This window comes from Amia ocellicauda, chromosome 12 (genome assembly GCF_036373705.1).
Source record: "Amia ocellicauda isolate fAmiCal2 chromosome 12, fAmiCal2.hap1, whole genome shotgun sequence".
Taxonomy (NCBI): Eukaryota; Metazoa; Chordata; class Actinopteri; order Amiiformes; family Amiidae; genus Amia; species Amia ocellicauda.
In genome coordinates this window covers 19512673-19529519 of record NC_089861.1, presented here as the reverse complement: position 1 = coordinate 19529519, position 16847 = coordinate 19512673, and the positions used below count along the sequence as shown (strand labels likewise).

The 16847-nt window shown below is 46.1% G+C and overlaps 2 protein-coding genes across 6 annotated transcripts; both read right to left on the bottom strand.

Annotated features, from left to right (window-relative positions):
* mrpl18 (mitochondrial ribosomal protein L18) lies at positions 1-3086 on the bottom strand. 2 transcript variants are annotated; one of them, XM_066718652.1, is made up of 4 exons: positions 2811-3086; positions 2170-2371; positions 751-994; positions 1-337 (listed from the first exon to the last, which is right to left on the bottom strand). In XM_066718652.1, exons 1-4 carry the CDS (start codon positions 2914-2916, stop codon positions 245-247), a joined length of 645 nt encoding a protein of 214 aa, XP_066574749.1. In that variant the 5' UTR covers positions 2917-3086; the 3' UTR covers positions 1-244. The 2 variants fall into 2 exon arrangements, with proteins under 2 accessions (XP_066574749.1, XP_066574751.1); XM_066718654.1 differs by having other exon boundaries at positions 2170-2359; positions 2811-3085.
* Positions 3087-4431: 1345 nt separating this feature from the next.
* Positions 4432-15042, bottom strand: LOC136764508 (V-type proton ATPase 116 kDa subunit a 3). Of its 4 annotated transcripts, none has more exons than XM_066718639.1 (20): positions 14877-15042; positions 13855-13976; positions 13675-13753; positions 12953-13203; positions 11910-11965; positions 11698-11824; positions 11325-11407; positions 11112-11205; positions 8832-9044; positions 8541-8691; positions 8152-8291; positions 7678-7835; positions 7393-7483; positions 6911-7029; positions 6620-6833; positions 6374-6496; positions 6194-6298; positions 5965-6082; positions 4952-5129; positions 4432-4814 (listed from the first exon to the last, which is right to left on the bottom strand). In XM_066718639.1, the coding sequence occupies exons 2-20, from the start codon at positions 13969-13971 to the stop codon at positions 4724-4726; spliced, it is 2508 nt and encodes an 835-aa protein (XP_066574736.1). In that variant the 5' UTR covers positions 13972-13976; positions 14877-15042; the 3' UTR covers positions 4432-4723. The 4 variants fall into 4 exon arrangements, with proteins under 4 accessions (XP_066574736.1, XP_066574738.1, XP_066574740.1 ...); XM_066718641.1 differs by having other exon boundaries at positions 6380-6496; positions 14877-15041; XM_066718643.1 differs by having other exon boundaries at positions 6386-6496; positions 14877-15041.
* Between the last annotated feature and the right edge of the window lie 1805 nt (positions 15043-16847).

Sequence of the window (16847 nt, the reverse complement as noted above, 5' to 3'; positions counted from 1 at the left end):
TGCTTTGTAGGAAAAAGGTTTTATTGGGTTCACAATCTCTCTCTGTGGTACACATCTGGTCTGAGAGAGAGACAGAGAACAAGAGAATGCATTCATTCAGTCAGACATTGCAGTCTGTTTGTAAGAGTGTCACCGTACAACATCTCCTGTGTGTGTGTGTCTATTCATCTCTGAGTATGCGGGTCTCATTCTGTGTGTATAGCGGTCTGTCTACACATGAGTCTATGAAATATTTGTTTGTTTATCAGTCTTTCTTTTTGTGCATCTCTCTGTAGATGCGTCTGGGTTCACTCAGTATGAGTCCTCCCTCTTTCAGCGCTGTACAGAACCTCTGGACCTTAAAGAGACAGAGATAGAGAGAGGGTTAATACAGTACAGCACAGACACACTGACTGGACACTACAGTACATTAACACTGCACTGAGAGAGAGAGGGTTAATACAGTACAGACACACTGACTGACTGGACACTACAGTACATTAACACTGCACTGAGAGAGAGAGGGTTAATACAGTACAGACACACTGACTGACTGGACACTACAGTACATTAACAGTACATTAACATTAATGTGCTGAGAGACAGTGCTAAAGTATTCTCAAAATCCCCTCTGAAAAGAAAAAGCACAACCCCCATGAGCTGGTGCTGTGCTCAGGGTGTGGCCACCGGGGCCAATCACTCTCAGGGGCATTCTGGATTCTGTAGTTCCCCCTACCCCCACCCCCACCTCCCCCTCTTTCCCCAACTCACAGACTGCGAGCGGAACTCCCAGGGGATGGCTCTGAAGGTGACGTGCTGGATGCCAGCCTCCAGGCAGCGTTGAGCCAACACTCGGCCAATGTTCTCGCAGGCGGAAACGCCCCGGGTGGAGGGAAGGTGGCGTTTGATGGCCCACTCCTGGGTGGATGCAGAGAGCACGGGCAGAGAGAGGGAGGAGGGGGCGCCGGAGAGGACCTGCGCTGTGACGTGGTGCTGAGTGCGAGAGAGCACCAGCCTGAGAGAGAGAGAGACATACTGTAAATACATGTTAAAACCTCAAATGTATAATTTCTGAATGTATTGTTCGAATTGCCTGATTCTTGAGCACTGGACCAGTCTGTCAACGCTTTGGCAATTCGTCAGTCAATTTGTCATGCCAGTAAAAGTTTTTTATATGTAACTGAATTGCATTGATGCTCCTGGTACGTGAGAGAGTGTGGTTGTCATAACGTTGTAGTTTTGGAAAACGAAAGATCTGCAAAATGTTAAGGATTCAATTTTTGAATGTGTAAGATTGTTAAAATAAATATCAAATCAGTTCACTGGACTTGCAACTGTCAGTTGACAGATGGCTAGCTAATAACACTTTAAACCTAAACATCATGGGTATTGCATGCTAGTCCAGTATACGCATCCTCTTTGGTTGGCACTGGCAGCTAGCTAGTTACATTAGCTTGCTGGCTAGCTATTACAACCTACAAACAATAGCTCTGATACACAATCAGAGGTGAAATTGCTAAGAATTTGTGAATTCCACTCAATGGAAAAATGCTAAAAGCAGCATTCAGTGATTTTTGAGGTATTTCAAATAAAGACATGTAAGTAGCTAAGCACTTATTGTATATGTTTTTTCCTCATATAAAACTTTGCAACAAGTAATCTAGTTTCAAATCTTGTTTTAAAAAGCAATGCTGCTCTGGAATGACAATCATGAGCACATTGGATAATGTATTACATATCAAGTGCTATTCACATGTGAAAATGCATGGCCTCCATTTGTTTCTATTTGATGGTGCCCCTGACTGCATGCTAAAATAGCTAAATGCTGCTTTGAGTACCAGTAGTATTGGTAATAGTACTACTTTTAAATAGAGTATGATGTGTATGACATCATTGTCACAAGGGAACTATCCGATCTAGCCAATACCAGTGGCCACCCCACAAGAAATCTTTGTCCCATCCTGGTGTCCCCACTTGAAAAGTTCTGGACACACCCCCGACACTGACTGACTGGACACTACAGAACATAAACACACTACAGTTATCCGTTTGAACTCTGTATGGACACATATGAGCTGTACTTCATATTTCAGTCAGACCGTGGCCAGTGGAAAAAAGAAAACAAGAAAATTACAGCGCCCAGAGAGTATTGGCTCTGAATGCTGTTTATTGAAATAGTGTGTGTCAGACCTGTGCCAGTTGTGTCTGGAGGGCCACACAGTCGCCCAACCTCTGTCCTTCACTGCGAGGGCCATCCGCTCCAGGTTCCGCGGGTTCCTATTCATGAATTTTTCACTAACGAGCTCGTTAGCGTCTGTCTCTGCTTCTGCCTCCTCCCTCGCCCTAGCAGAGGAGACAGCTGTGCTCAGCAACCGCACATCTGGAGAGAGATCTTTTTTTTAATTTAACAATACAATACATTAACACTGCACTGAGAGAGAGGGTTAATACAGTACAGACACACTGACTGACTGGACACTACAGTACATTAACACTGCACTGAGAGAGAGAGGGTTAATACAGTACAGACACACTGACTGGACACTACAGTACATTAACACTGCACTGAGAGAGAGAGGGTTAATACAGTACAGACACACTGACTGACTGGACACTACAGTACATTAACACTGCACTGAGAGAGAGAGGGTTAATACAGTACAGACACACTGACTGGACACTACAGTACATTAACACTGCACTGAGAGAGAGAGGGTTAATACAGTACAGACACACTGACTGACTGGACACTACAGTACATTAACACTGCACTGAGAGAGAGGGTTAATACAGTACAGACACACTGACTGACTGGGCTGTATTGTTGTCACCTGTGTCTATCGGATAGTCCTTGACTGCAGTCCCGGATGCCGATTGACTCCGGACTCTACCGAGGAAGAATCTCACTTTCCGCCGCAAATTTCCCACAACCGACATCGCTTCGGCTCTCCCGACACTATACACAGCGTTTTACCAGGTTTAGTAAATCGCTTATTCACTACTAAACACACGCTTGTGATTTTGTTTCACGTTGTAACAAACCGTCTAACGTTAAAGGACTTCGGCACAGGGCGCCGCCATCTTGACTGTTGGAAAGCATCCGAGCTTCCGTTTCCGGTTAGCAAGAGACGTATAGAAAGGTATCGCTTCCCAGCAAACGGCGGCCATTTTAACTGATGGAATATGCCATTAAACAGTACAAGGTTAAAGCAGAGTGTTACAGAGCACTGTGTGGTGTAATACACACAATATTACTGACCTCCTCTACACTGTTCGGTGTCAGTGAAGCTCTGCTGGAGACTGGATGGTTTACTCTATGTTGGAGCCACAACCAGACAGCTCTTTGTTACTGGGATATTTGTGTGATCAAGTGTTACAGTAGTGATCTGTACTGTACTGACACTGCAACACACTCTGCTGATACATGGTAACACAGACTGTACTGACACACTGTAACATAGACTGTACACTGGCCCCTAAATGGTGGAACGACCTGCCCACCAAAGTCAAAACGGCAGTGTCCTTGACCTCCTTCCGGCGCTTACTCAAGACGCATCTTTTCCGACAGTACTTGTAATATTAGTCCTCTATCCCTGCTAGATAGCACTTCACAGTTTTTATTATGCTTCTTGCGTTCTTGATTGTTTTCCTCCTTGCTCCCTCTCCCGTAGCCCTTGTCTGTGACCCTACATCTTGACAGCACTTAGCTTTCACCATCCAGCATGTAGGACCTCACTTACTGTACTTGTGTAAATTGTAAATTGGAATTTGTAAAATGTATTTTGAATTGCTATGTTTTAGTTAAATTGAATTTGTAATGATTGATGCCTTGTATTTAACTGTATTCTTGCACTTTGTATTGCACTTATGTTGTAAGTCTCCCTGGCTAAGGGTGTCTGCCAAGAAATAAAAATAATAAAATAATAATAATAATAATAATAATAATAATAATAAATACAGTACTAACACTGCGAAGATCGTATCCCGAGTGGCGAGCACCGACCCTCACCAGCTACACTCTGTAATGTACTATCACATTATAACACACACACACACACTGTACTGACACTAACACACACTGTGCTGTACTGACATTATAACATACACACACACACATTTACCAGCACAACACATCTGAGTGGTGAGAGTGGAACAGTATGAAAACAGGACAACAGAGTAGTGTAATGCAATGGAATACAACATTGCTACGAGCTAGTAACTATGGGAGCTTACTGATTTCTAAGCATGGAGCCAGATTGTTTGTAGTTCTTTATTTTTTGTCCAACCCTATATGTGACACACTATACTGTAATAATGTACTGCACACACACTCACTAAACTGCACAGTCCATACACTGGTACACACAGTTTGTGCGCAGTCTGACAATCACACAGTACTGTAGCCACACTCAAACACACATTTCAGTGTGGCAAGAAAACACCAGACATAGGTTAAAAAAGCAAAAATCAAACTTTAATTTGTTTTTGTTGTTGCTCTGGATTACATTGACAGGGCAAAAGAGACAAAGACAGACAGACAGACAAGAGAAAGGAAGGTGTTTAAGGCAGCTATGGAAATTCTCTCTCCTCGTTAAGCATTATTATTAATTGCAGAGCTTGTGAGTGGGTGGGAGGGGGGGGGATCAGGAGTCCTCACTCCACACCACAGTGTTTATTCTCTGGGGGTGGTGAGCATTCAAGTCAATGGACCCTAACAAGGCTTAACTGGCTAATTGGCTGATAATCAGTTAACGATGGGGTTGAGAATGGTGGCGAAGGAGAAGGGGCTGAGTTTGTAGCCCCCACCGGCATAGAACTTGTTCTGGAACTCCACCCTGAGAGAGAGAGAGAGAGAGAGAGAGAGAGAGAGAGAGAGAGAGAGAGAGAGAGAGAGAGCGCGTTAATACAGAACAGTATAATAGAGATACACTAAAGTACTGTCAGTCTGTGCCTCAGTGTGTCAGTGTCTCACCAGTGCAATCTCAGAGCGTGCAGGAAGGCAGACAGCCCCTCCATGACCAGCAAGATGGAGACGGTGAGGACGCCGAACACAGCAAAAGCAGGCACCAGCACCCCAGCCCCCACGCCCAGTGCCCCCCGCCACGACAGGCCTTTGGACATCACCATTGACCACAGCACCTCCGACAGCTCTGAGAGAAAGAAAGAGAGAGAGGGTTAATACAGTACAGCACAGACACACTGACTGACTGGACACTACAGTACATTAACACTGCACTGAGAGAGAGAGGGTTAATACAGTACAGACACACTGACTGACTGGACACTACACTACATTAACACTGCACTGAGAGAGAGAGGGTTAATACAGTACAGACACACTGACTGACTGGACACTACAGTACATTAACACTGCACTGAGAGAGAGAGAGGGTTAATACAGTACAGACACACTGACTGGACACTACAGTACATTAACACTGCACTGAGAGAGAGAGGGTTAATACAGTACAGACACACTGACTGACTGGACACTACAGTACATTAACACTGCACTGAGAGAGAGAGAGGGTTAATACAGTACAGACACACTGACTGGACACTACAGTACATTAACACTGCACTGAGAGAGAGAGGGTTAATACAGTACAGACACACTGACTGGACACTACAGTACATTAACACTGCACTGAGAGAGAGGGGGTTAATACAGTACAGACACACTGACTGACTGGACACTACAGTACATTAACACTGCACTGAGAGAGAGAGGGTTAATACAGTACAGACACACTGACTGGACACTACAGTACATTAACACTGCACTGAGAGAGAGGGGGTTAATACAGTACAGACACACTGACTGACTGGACACTACAGTACATTAACACTGCACTGAGAGAGAGAGGGTTAATACAGTACAGACACACTGACTGACTGGACACTACAGTACATTAACACTGCACTGAGAGAGAGAGGGTTAATACAGTAGGAATCTTACAAACACACAAATCAATAGAGACTCACGGGCGTGTGCGAGGCTGAGGGCCCACAGTCGTAGGTAGGAGGCCGTGTTGGAGATGCAGCCCAGGCAGTACTCTATGGTGTGGATGGCCTGGTGCATAAACACCTCTGACATGTGGAACTGCAACACAGAGAGCACCAATCAACATTACTGAACAACTGCAATTAACACACTCAACACCAATTGACACACAATGGACAGATAGTATCCCGGTCCGCACTCTCTGCTCACCTCCTCTTCCTCCGCCTCTCCGTGTTCCAGATCACATTCATTGGTATTGATGGAGCTGGGGTCCTCTGAGGCCAGCAGGGGGCGCCTATCAGGTTGGGAGGAATCCTGAGAGAGAGAGAGAGAGAGAATGATTAATTTAATGTGTATGAGACAGAGAGAGAAAGAGACAAATATACTCACACACACCCCTACCCTGCGCTGGGTTTTCTTCCAGTGATTGATCCACAGGTGCAGAGGTTTCCCCAGCAGCAGCACAGGCACGGAGCACAGAGCACACACCACTAACACCTTCTGCACAATCAGCTGCAGAGAGAGAGAGAGAGTTAATACAGTACAGACACAGGGACGCACTGACCGACACACTGGCTGACTGATTGTCAGAGTCACTGACTTCCCTCTCTATCCCCACCCTGCTCTCTCGGATACCTGTCCAGTGAAGAGCACAGGGTTGTCCTTGTTGTCAGTGAACAGGAACATGTCGATGAAGTGGATAAGGATGCTGGGGGCGTAGCGGGACTGGTCCGAGCCCAGGGAGACCCACTTGAACACAATTAGGAAGACCAGGAAGCCGAACAGACAGAGCAGGAAGAGCACCTCAGGGATAAACACCAGCACAATACTGGACACCTCACGAAAGTGCCTGAGAGAGAGAGAGAGAGTCAGTGTATCAGTCAGTCAGTCTATCAGTCAGTCTATCAGTCAGTCAGTCAGTGGTACCTGTAGTTGCAGACAGACAGACAGACCCCGAAGGTCATGTGAATGACCCCGATGATCACCGACATCTTCATCTTGTAGGAGTTCAGAAAGTTCAGGTGATTATTGGACAAACTCCAGATCTACAGAGAGACAGAGGTAATATAGTACAGTCCAGTACAGACACACACACAGCACAGTCCAGTTACAGACACGCACACACACACACACACAGCACAGTACAGTACAGAAAGCACAGTACACTACACTACAGTACACACACAACACAGTCCAGTACAGTACAGACACACACACAGCACAGTACACTACAGTACATGCACAGCACATTACAGTACACACACAGTACAGTACAGTATAGTACAGTACAGTACACACAGCACAGTGCAGTGCAGTACACACACAAACACACAGCACTGTATATTGGAAGAAAGCACAACAACACACACGACAGTACAGTACAGTACACACACATCACACTACAGTACCGGGTCGATGCCGAATGGATACGGGCCTTGGTACACTCCCGAGACACAGGGGTCCAGACTGAGGAACGGATTCCCTCTGAGAGTCTGTGTACTGAGGGAGAGAAGCAGAGAGAGTAAGATGGAGACAGTCCAACGAGATAGGACAGCAGCTCCATTGGTGAAAAGGGCAGAGATATTGTTCGGAGTTACTGTATAACAGGCCAACGAGACAATTCAATGGGACAGTGTGCTATGGGACACTGTATGAGGCAGTCCTACGAGACGTTGCACAGGGCAAGGCGGTACCTCCAGTTGCCATTGGTGAACATGGGCGAGACGTGCCAGGCGGAGGGGAAGGGCGACATGGCGCGGCTGAAGCACTCGTTGTAGATGGCGCCAGTGTACACAGAGAAAAGCCCCATCAACAGCACCAGGTACCGCCCCCCAAATATCATGCGCCAAACCTGGGGAGGGAGGGGGGCCGGAAAGCAGGGAGATAGATGGCATTGGGGAAAAAGGGGGAGGAAGAGTAGAGGGGGGTAAATACAATACATCATCCACCACAACAATATTATCATCATCATTGTTGATATGGTGGAAGGCAGCTATGGTTCCCCCGAAGGCCTGCACAGAGCGAGGGGGCGCTGTCTCCCACTCTCCCCATTACTGAAAGTCTTCAGCCTCAGAGCCACTCTACTTCCAGCATCAGTCTGGGGACTGCGATTGACCTGACTGGCACTAGGAATGGTCACGTTATGGTCCATCTCCGCTCTTGCTCACCTCGTTGGGGTTGTCGCGGATAATGGGGTCCTTCTCCTGCAGGATGAGCCAGATGCCAAACAGCACCATCAGGAGGCCGTGGCCCACATCACCAAACATCACAGCGAAGAGGAAGGGGAATGTCACGATGGTGAACACCGCTGAGAGAGAGAGAGTATTTTTAACAATGCCACTATTTGTAACCTGCTCCTTCTGCTCCAGGAAATTCTTGATGAACCTCACTACCACTAAATTGAGTAAACAATTTCAATCAATCTCAATCATGATCGTCCAGAACACCTCTGGGGTAATCTTGACCCCATGGCGGCAGGCACGGGGATGTGGGGAGAGTGAGAGGGTAAATACAGCAGTGTCAGCAGTCAGTCAGGGGGTGAGAGGTGACTGGTTACCTGGGTTGACCTCTCTGTAGGTGGCGACCCCATAGGCGTCGACGATGTTCTGGAAGCCCACGGTGAAGGCATTGGTGCGGAACAGCGTGGGGGGGGTGCAGGGTGCTGGAATGCGGTTATAGAACGACTGCACCCCCGAGCCACTCTTGCTCTGAGAGAGAGAGAGAGAGAGAGAGAGAGAGAGAGAGAGAGAGAAAATCATCTTTTAACGTTGCGATAAATCAGTTCAAACTATAATACAAATTTCAGTGCTGTAAATTCAGATTTTCCAGCACACCCCCGGTCTCTTACCGATCCCTCTTTAAGCGCAGTGTTCAGTTTGGGCAGCTCAGCCACGGGGCACCAGGCCTCGGCAATCAGGCACTTGTCCGTCAGGGAGGGGCTGCAAAGGTTGAGGGTCAGGTACACGGCCTTCATCTTGCGCACCTGCACTGCCCAGCCCGCCCCCTTGGCCACCGCACGGCTCAGCACCTGATGCAGGAACTGCTGCGTCTGCTCCAGCACCTGAGAGAGAGAGAGAGAGAGAGAGAGAGAAGGGGAGGGGTTAGTGCGGTATAGACTGACTGACACACTGGCTGCGTCCCAAATCACACACTTGTTCCCTCGTTCCCTTAACCTTGCGGGGCGGAAGTACTCCGGTGGCCATCTTAAGGGGTGTCCCAAACCCTTAGGGAGCGAGTGAAGGAGCCTAATCAAGCCGTTTGTGCCCTTCAATGCTCCCTTCGACGAAATGTACAAAAGAGCGCACTTATGCGGAAGTGTTTTAGTCCCAGAACTCTTTGCATTAAAGGCGCAGACAAGCCAAGTGGGGACAAAATAGCAGCGGCGGGTGCATATAAATGTAATGTTAGCTAGACAGTTGTAAAAATTGTTAAATTATGTATCAAGGAAATAATACAATCATTATATAATCATGATTTAAATATACGATTAGAAAGTTAAACCAATTTATTTTTGGAAACTATCATTTAATTAATTACTGAATAAAATTAATATTAAAAACCTATACAACTAGGCGGTGATATTAACGAACAGTGTATTTCAAAATTATTATTATTATTATTACTACTATAATTAAATAGAGACAGATGACAAGAAAACACTGCGTAGGTACTTTTTCCGTCAAATGCAAAGGTGCTGAATGCTGACGCTGAAGTGTCCCCCATTGAGCGCTTTTAGTTTCACCCTACACCCTCCTCACTCAAGTGCACACTCTGTGACGTCAGCACAACATCACGCAAAGTGTACATTTGTCGAAGGGTGTAGGGAGCAAGTGTGCGATTTGGGACGCCGCCACTGTCTAATGCCCCGTTTCCACTGGCTAAGCGTCTGGACGCGTCCGTGTTTTGTGGAGGTTAACTTGCTGGTGCTAGACGTGTCCGTAAGCGTCCGTCCCACCCACTGAGGACATGATTCGCTATCAGCAGCGGAGGTGTGTGTTTGACTTGTACAGGGAAGAGATCAGATACATTGTGTCAGAAGATATAATCTCAAGTGCTGTGTGCGATCACGAAGATGGAGTGAAATCCACGTACAGAAACAATGAAATGTTTTACTGCTTACAGTTAATATCCGAGTGCATTAAACACTTGCATTTCACAGGACTGGTGCAGTGCCTGACTAGTTAAAATAAACTGAAGGATAATAATCGGATCAGCAGCCGATGTTATTAATATTGTATGAGCAGCTGGCCGGTGGTCAGGCTGTGTTGTGTGAATGTGTGCAGGACAATCCGCAGACAATCAGTATGAAGGTGATCACGATTCAGTTAACGTGCCCATTTACAATATAAATTAATGAATAAATAAATACAGCAGATCTGGGATTCCTCTAAAACATTACGGACTGGTTTAATAAATGCGTCCATAAACACCATGACTGAGACGTGCACACTTTAGTTAAACTATAACCTGCTATATTGTAGCTGGATGATTCATCATGAAACGTGTGTATTTTGTTTCAACAGTAACTTGCCCAGGTTAAGGACGTCTGATAAGTAAATTTTAAATAATACGGCAAAAAGGTATTGTTTGCAGTTACAAATCTGTAGTAAGTAATAAATTAAGGGAGTCACACTGTGCCGTTTAAAATACATATATACTAGCACAAATGATGACGATAATAATAATACATATTTGCTATTTATTTTATTGTTGCGCATGGAAACGTATTCTTATGGGAACATGCTTGTCTGAATATAATGTTGTCTCTACACGTTCAGCTCTTCCTAATATCTCTGAACAGAAACATGTATTTATTACGCTGTTTACAATCATGTAAAGCAGAAAGAATAAAACACACAAAAGTCCTCTCCACGTCCACGCTGTGTCGCTCGTACTGTGGTTCTGTCTCCGTTTAAAACTAAACACAAACCAAACCCACAGTCGCTGCTCCTCCCATCAGAGGGACGGACTTCACAGCGGCCTGGTTTTGCAAAAAGAGCTCTGGGACGCGTTTGAGGACGGACGCATGCAGCACAGCATGGCACGACACGGATGCTTAAGCCAGTGGAACCAAGGCATAAGCGACTGATAAACTGATTGACTGGATGATACACTGTCACTCTCTCACCGCACTCATCTCCTCTATACGTCTCTCCAACCCCTGCAGGACATCCTGTCGCTCCTCTGGAGTCTCTGGATATGAGAATGTGGGAGTGTGATAACTGAGAGAGAGAGAGAGGGGGGGGGGGGGGGGGGGGGTTAATCATCAGTAAAATAATAATGCACTGAGAGAGAGAGGGGGGGGAGCAACATTCATCCATGGAGTGACAGCGGGACCCACCAATCACAGATCTTCTTCACCTTCTGGCCGATCTGGTCCCCCCAATAGGAGATGAGGAACACCTTCCACTGCACCATCTCCCCCTGCGATTGGACCAGAGGGCAGTCAGCTGACAGGACACACAAACTACCAACACAATGGCATCCTGGTATTGGCATCTGCACTATTGCCAGCGAGGCCCTGCTGTTGACATTGCTGCCACATTTTACACTGAAAAGAACCACCACAGAGAAGATATCTGGCATGTTAATGTGATCTTGGGGAGTTCCCTGCATGAGAGCAAGCATGTTTTTTTTGTTGCATGTCGCTGGCGTGTCTGTTATTGTGAACAGGTGGCTGGTGTGTGTGTTAGCCTATGTCTGGCAGGACTCACCGTCTCAGGCACCTCCATGGGCTCCTCCATCTCCTGGAAATTGACGATGATATAACCACGACACGCTCGCCATAGCAACCGCTCAAATGCTGCCGCCTTCAAGGGGTGCACCACCCCTGCAATGAAACTGAGAGAGAGGGAGAGGAAGGAGGGTCATACAGTACAGTACGGACACACTGACTGACCGACTGGACACCACAATACATTCTCACCTCAGTCGGACATCCTGTCTGCGGTCCAGTCCAGCGTCTGGAGGAGACAGAGGGGTCTGGAGAGAAACGGAGAGAGACCATCATCACAATGTACAGTTACTGCACTGAGCCACCTGCACACCGGCTCAGTGACTGGACCAGAGGCTGCTGGGAGCTGCACTGCGTTCCTCCTCCCCAGCCCACTCCTCACCTGGCTCAGTGAGGCAGAAGAACATAAACCAATGAGGGGCTTAAAATCACAGTTTGGTGGAAAAAAATGAAAAAGTTCCAATAAAAAATAAACTCCACTCTTTATCCATGCTTTATTTAAATTCTCCTTAAACCTCTTCTCTTCTGCAATTTAACATGACATTATTGTTTTAAGTATCTGCTCTCTACTGCCTTTTCCTGATTTTAATATATAAAATGTAATTTCAATTACTTTTAAAATAGCATTATATCTAATCATAATATGATCAGCAGTGTTTATGCTTGCCATTTCTCATGAGATTTGCAGACTCCAGTAATATGTTAAATTTGGTCTCCCCACAGCCCAGCTGAAAGTTAAAAAATTGGCATCCATATTGTCAACAATGTTTATGATGAATCTCGCCAGCTCTCTTTCTTGGTGAGGCTGGTGGCTCACAGAGTTTTATTTAACTACAGTTCACCTGAAAGCCACCTGATGAATTTAACTACAGTTCAGTGATCATAGAGGCTCTCTCACTAATCCGGTGAATATAACCACACGTCCATACCAAACAAGTGCCCCCCGAGGCTCGTGGAATTTGTAGTGTATTCCTTTCCTCCTCCATACCCCAAAATTTAAAAATACATTACTTTAAAACTTCAACAACACACATGATGCAATGCACCCCTTAACCCACCTGTAAACACAGTACAACTACCGCAGAGGCTTCTGGGAGTGGTAATCCTTGCTCACGTGTCAGTGTACGAAGCTCTGATTACAACCCCAACAAAACACTGCACAACATAACCCACCCACAAACAGAGTGCTACCGCCCCCTTCCCAGAGGCTGCTGGGAACTGTAGGTCTCCCTCACCTGGCTCAGAGTGCCAGTCAGGTTGTGTGTCTGCAGCAGGACCCGGCGGTACTGGGTGAGCTGGACCAGTTGGGCTCGGAGGGAGGCCCTGTTCTGGGAGACTTGGCGCAGCTCCTGGGCCAGACTCTCACTCTCCTCCTGGATCTGCAGGGCCTCACGGGGGGTGGGCGCAGGTGGGGCCGGGGAGGGGGGGGTCAGTGGTCCAGACACAGGGGGAGACATGGAGCGCTGGATCTCCTGCTCCAGGAAGGCTGGGGGGAGATGTGAGAGAGGGTTAATACAGTACATATATATCAGTCTATAATTTTAATGGTGTATTTTAACAGTGAGAGACAGAATAACAACCAAAAAATTATGGTTAATACAGTACAGACACTGACTGACTGGACACTACAGTACATTAACACTGCACTGAGAGAGAGAGGGTTAATACAGTACAGACACTGACTGACTGGACACTACAGTACATTAACACTGCACTGAGAGAGAGAGGGTTAATACAGTACAGACACACTGACTGACTGGACACTACAGTACATTAACACTGACCTGAGAGAGAGAGGGTTAATACAGTACAGACACACTGACTGACTGGACACTACAGTACATTAACACTGCACTGAGAGAGAGAGGGTTAATACAGTACAGACACACTGACTGACTGGACACTACAGTACATTAATTACATCACAATCACATTCCAGACTGCCAGTGAAACTCACACAAGGTCTTCTCCATCTCCTCACAGCGCCTCACTTCCCCCACAAACTTCCTCTGGAACGAATTGACTCCAGGGTTCAACTGAGAAAGAAAGGTGGGGGGCGGGTGATTAACATTGACATGCTGATATATTGAGTGATACACTGGCTGTCTGACACACTGATCGACCTACTGACACTCACATCTCGAAACTCCACCAGTCCCAGCTCTCCCAGCTCACTGACACAGTCGTAGGCTGATCCTGCTTGGAGGAAGAGCTGAACAAGGCACACCTCCTCGCTGCGGAAGAGAGCGCCCATCGCACCTGAGAGAGACAAAGAGAAGGAGAGATTGAATGTGGTACAGCGCAGACACAGTGTCTCAATTACTGACTGACTGACTGGAAACTGCAGTATAGAACAGTACAGCGTAGTGTATTGCAGTACACTATAGTGCAGTACTCAGCCAAGTCTGAAGTTTTCCCAGATGACTCATGTGAACAGCACTGACCTCCTGGCTGTTAGCACTGGCAGGGACACTCAGACAGACAGTCAGTCAGTCACATGGTCAGTGAGTGTCTCAGTCAATCAGTGTCTCAGTCAATCAGTGTCTCAAGTCAGTGTCCGTCAGGCACCCTTTCCCCCTCTCCCTCTAAGGGCAGCCAGTGAATTGTTCAAGTCAGTGTAAGAATATAAGCAAATCACTCTCAGCTGACAAGCAGGGGAGGGTGAAAGAGGGAAGGGAAATGAAAGATGTCTTCATTTGCTCACAGGACTAACTTCCCCATAGCCCGGTGAGGAACCAGATGGAAACTCCACCTCAGTAATGAAGTCTCGTCATGAGTGGCCATTCTTCCCTGCCTGCCGAGACAGACAGCTAGAGCTGCTCTCACAGACGTGTGCACAGTTCAGCTGCTCCTGGGCTCGGATCAATGCGTAGCTTTCAGCAAATCCGCTGGTATCGCAGTGGCGCCGACGGGACCAACATATCGATGGAGAACTTGTCAAATTCCCTTCATAACAGTTAAGCAATGTACGCAGAGAAACAACTAACAGAGAATGAGATAGTGACAGTCTGCATCGGTCTGACAGTTAAGTTTGCAGTTGAGTGCAGTCAGAACAACTCAGATTGTTTTTATAGGGATTCTAGAATAGTGCATATATATATATATAGAGAGAGAGAGTTGTACTATTATAACTCCAGAACTTTTACAATAAGTTCTTACCTGAGTACAAGATTAGACTTTCTTTTTATTTCTTTCTGTTTTTCTCTTCCTCTCTCTGACACGCAGGTTTTTCCGGCTCTGAAGCAGCTGCGCTCACTCCGAGGTGGTTAATTGTAATGCTGAGCAGCGCAGGCAGCTCGACCCTCTCACTTCCTGCTTCACTGCAGCGCCCCGGGTCAGCTGCGCCTGCGCAGACCCGCCCCCGGCAGCTTCCCTATTTTGCTGAACGTTTACCGTAATATGAGGGAAATTGAGGCAGCAAAGCTATAACAAAGCAGAGCGGCGGGGCGCTACCGTAATCCCAAGACACGGCGAGTTTTGTGTAGAGTCGAGCTCTGAAATCCAGTGTGCAGGTTGCAGTTTCTCTCGATTGCTTTGAGCGCATTTCTCCAAACACAATTCACTTTTTCAAAACAATTAACACGCGCCCCGAACTGAAACACACTCAGTAAAATGCACCCACTCTCAAAACAGCAAATGCACGTCACAAAATCAAATCAGCCCATCAAAACAGTATCATTTAATGTAGTGAAACGTTCTTTCCATCAGCCACTTCGCAATGCACAATAAAAACTAACTCTGAGCATCAATATGACATGATCAGCCCTGAGTACATGCTCTCTTTGTCTTCTCCTGTTTGTTTGTAAAATAAAGTGTAAATGGTCAGTAAATATTTCAGCCCAGTACATGACTCAAATCAAGATCAGAAACAATTCACTCAACAGCAAAACATACTTTAACAAAAGATTTTACTATATTCAGTTACAGTAATGTTCTTGATATTTCAAATGAAGCTGCACATACTTTACAGTAAATATAAATATCAAGTCCTCTGAAGAAACTTAGGACCTTAGCTGGTAGTTACAACAAATAACAAAAAACATAAAATGTAATTGTTACACAGTTTGTCAAACCTGGCCTCACCAGCTCTCTCTTCAGGGGGACGGGGACTGCAGTTAGGTGTGCTGTATTGAATGGGACTACAGTAAAGAACACCTTCTCTTGAGGTGCTGCACACATGGCAATATCCCACCTCTCTGGCCTCAACACTGACTGTGGCTCTGTGACACTACATTCACCATCACAACATACACTAACAAGCTAAAGGTGTCATACATGACCATTAAATGTCATATGCCACCAGAAAATTGTATACGAGAGTAAATGCCATATGGGACTCAAAGTGTCATGTGCCACAAAAAAATGACAAGGGACTACAAAGAGTCAAAGCAGGCAAAAGCATGTCAGGGGGCAAAAAAAGTCGCTGGGGACTGCCATAATGTTACTGTATCGTAAGTTGTTATAAGTTTCTGAATAAGAGCGTTATATATCATTTCCACATAGACGTGATTTAGCACACTGTAGAAAATGTCTGTAAATTCACCCGTCAGGATTTGTAGGACACTCGTTCTCTGGTAAGGAAACAAGTATGGAGGTCCTGTAGTATAAGATATATAGCGCAATACTGTGCTGAAATTATTCCGGGCTTTGCTCACTGGCACTCTATTTATTTTTAGCCAAATTAGAGGATATTAGTCTCAGTCAAGTTTGAACACTTTCGTGTAACCAAGTTAGAGCCTTCGTGGATGTTGTAGGAATTACTCAGACTTGTGTGCTGGTCTCTAAATCTCAAAATGCACACTGGTATCTTCCCTTGTACCACAGGGGGTATAATGACTCAGTTGGTATTAATACACTCTTTTCCAGTGTGGAAACATGTGGATTTGAATCATGATCATGGCCAGCACTCCATGTTTTAGTGAAGTGGGCTATGATAAGATGAAGGGACTCTATAGGGTCTGGCCCCCGCTGCCAAGGGGAGGAGTCAGAAATGATTCAAAAGCCTCCCGAACTGGCCCCTGTGCTGGAATAAACACACTTCTACTGTATGACACTGCACAGTGTAGGGGAAATCTGATTGCCTTTTAGTCAGTCAGTTATGTTTTTAAATAAGCACAGATCCATATAACA

Bases quoted from the DNA above. Each gene is read 5' to 3' on its own strand.
- mrpl18 (XM_066718652.1), bottom strand. From the start codon at position 2,916: ATGTCGGTTGTGGGAAATTTGCGGCGGAAAGTGAGATTCTTCCTCGGT. The intron at 2,372-2,810 runs GTGACAACAATA...ATTAAAAAAAAG, and splicing joins GGACTATCCGATAGACACAG to ATCTCTCTCCAGATGTGCGG. The intron at 995-2,169 runs GTCTGACACACA...TCTCTCTCTCAG, and splicing joins TCCAGACACAACTGGCACAG to GCTGGTGCTCTCTCGCACTC.
- LOC136764508 (XM_066718639.1), bottom strand. From the start codon at position 13,971: ATGGGCGCTCTCTTCCGCAGCGAGGAGGTGTGCCTTGTTCAGCTCTTC. The intron at 7,484-7,677 runs GTACCGCCTTGC...TCTCTCCCTCAG, and splicing joins TTCACCAATGGCAACTGGAG to TACACAGACTCTCAGAGGGA. The intron at 6,299-6,373 runs GTGAGTATATTT...TCTCTCTCTCAG, and splicing joins AGCGCAGGGTAGGGGTGTGT to GATTCCTCCCAACCTGATAG.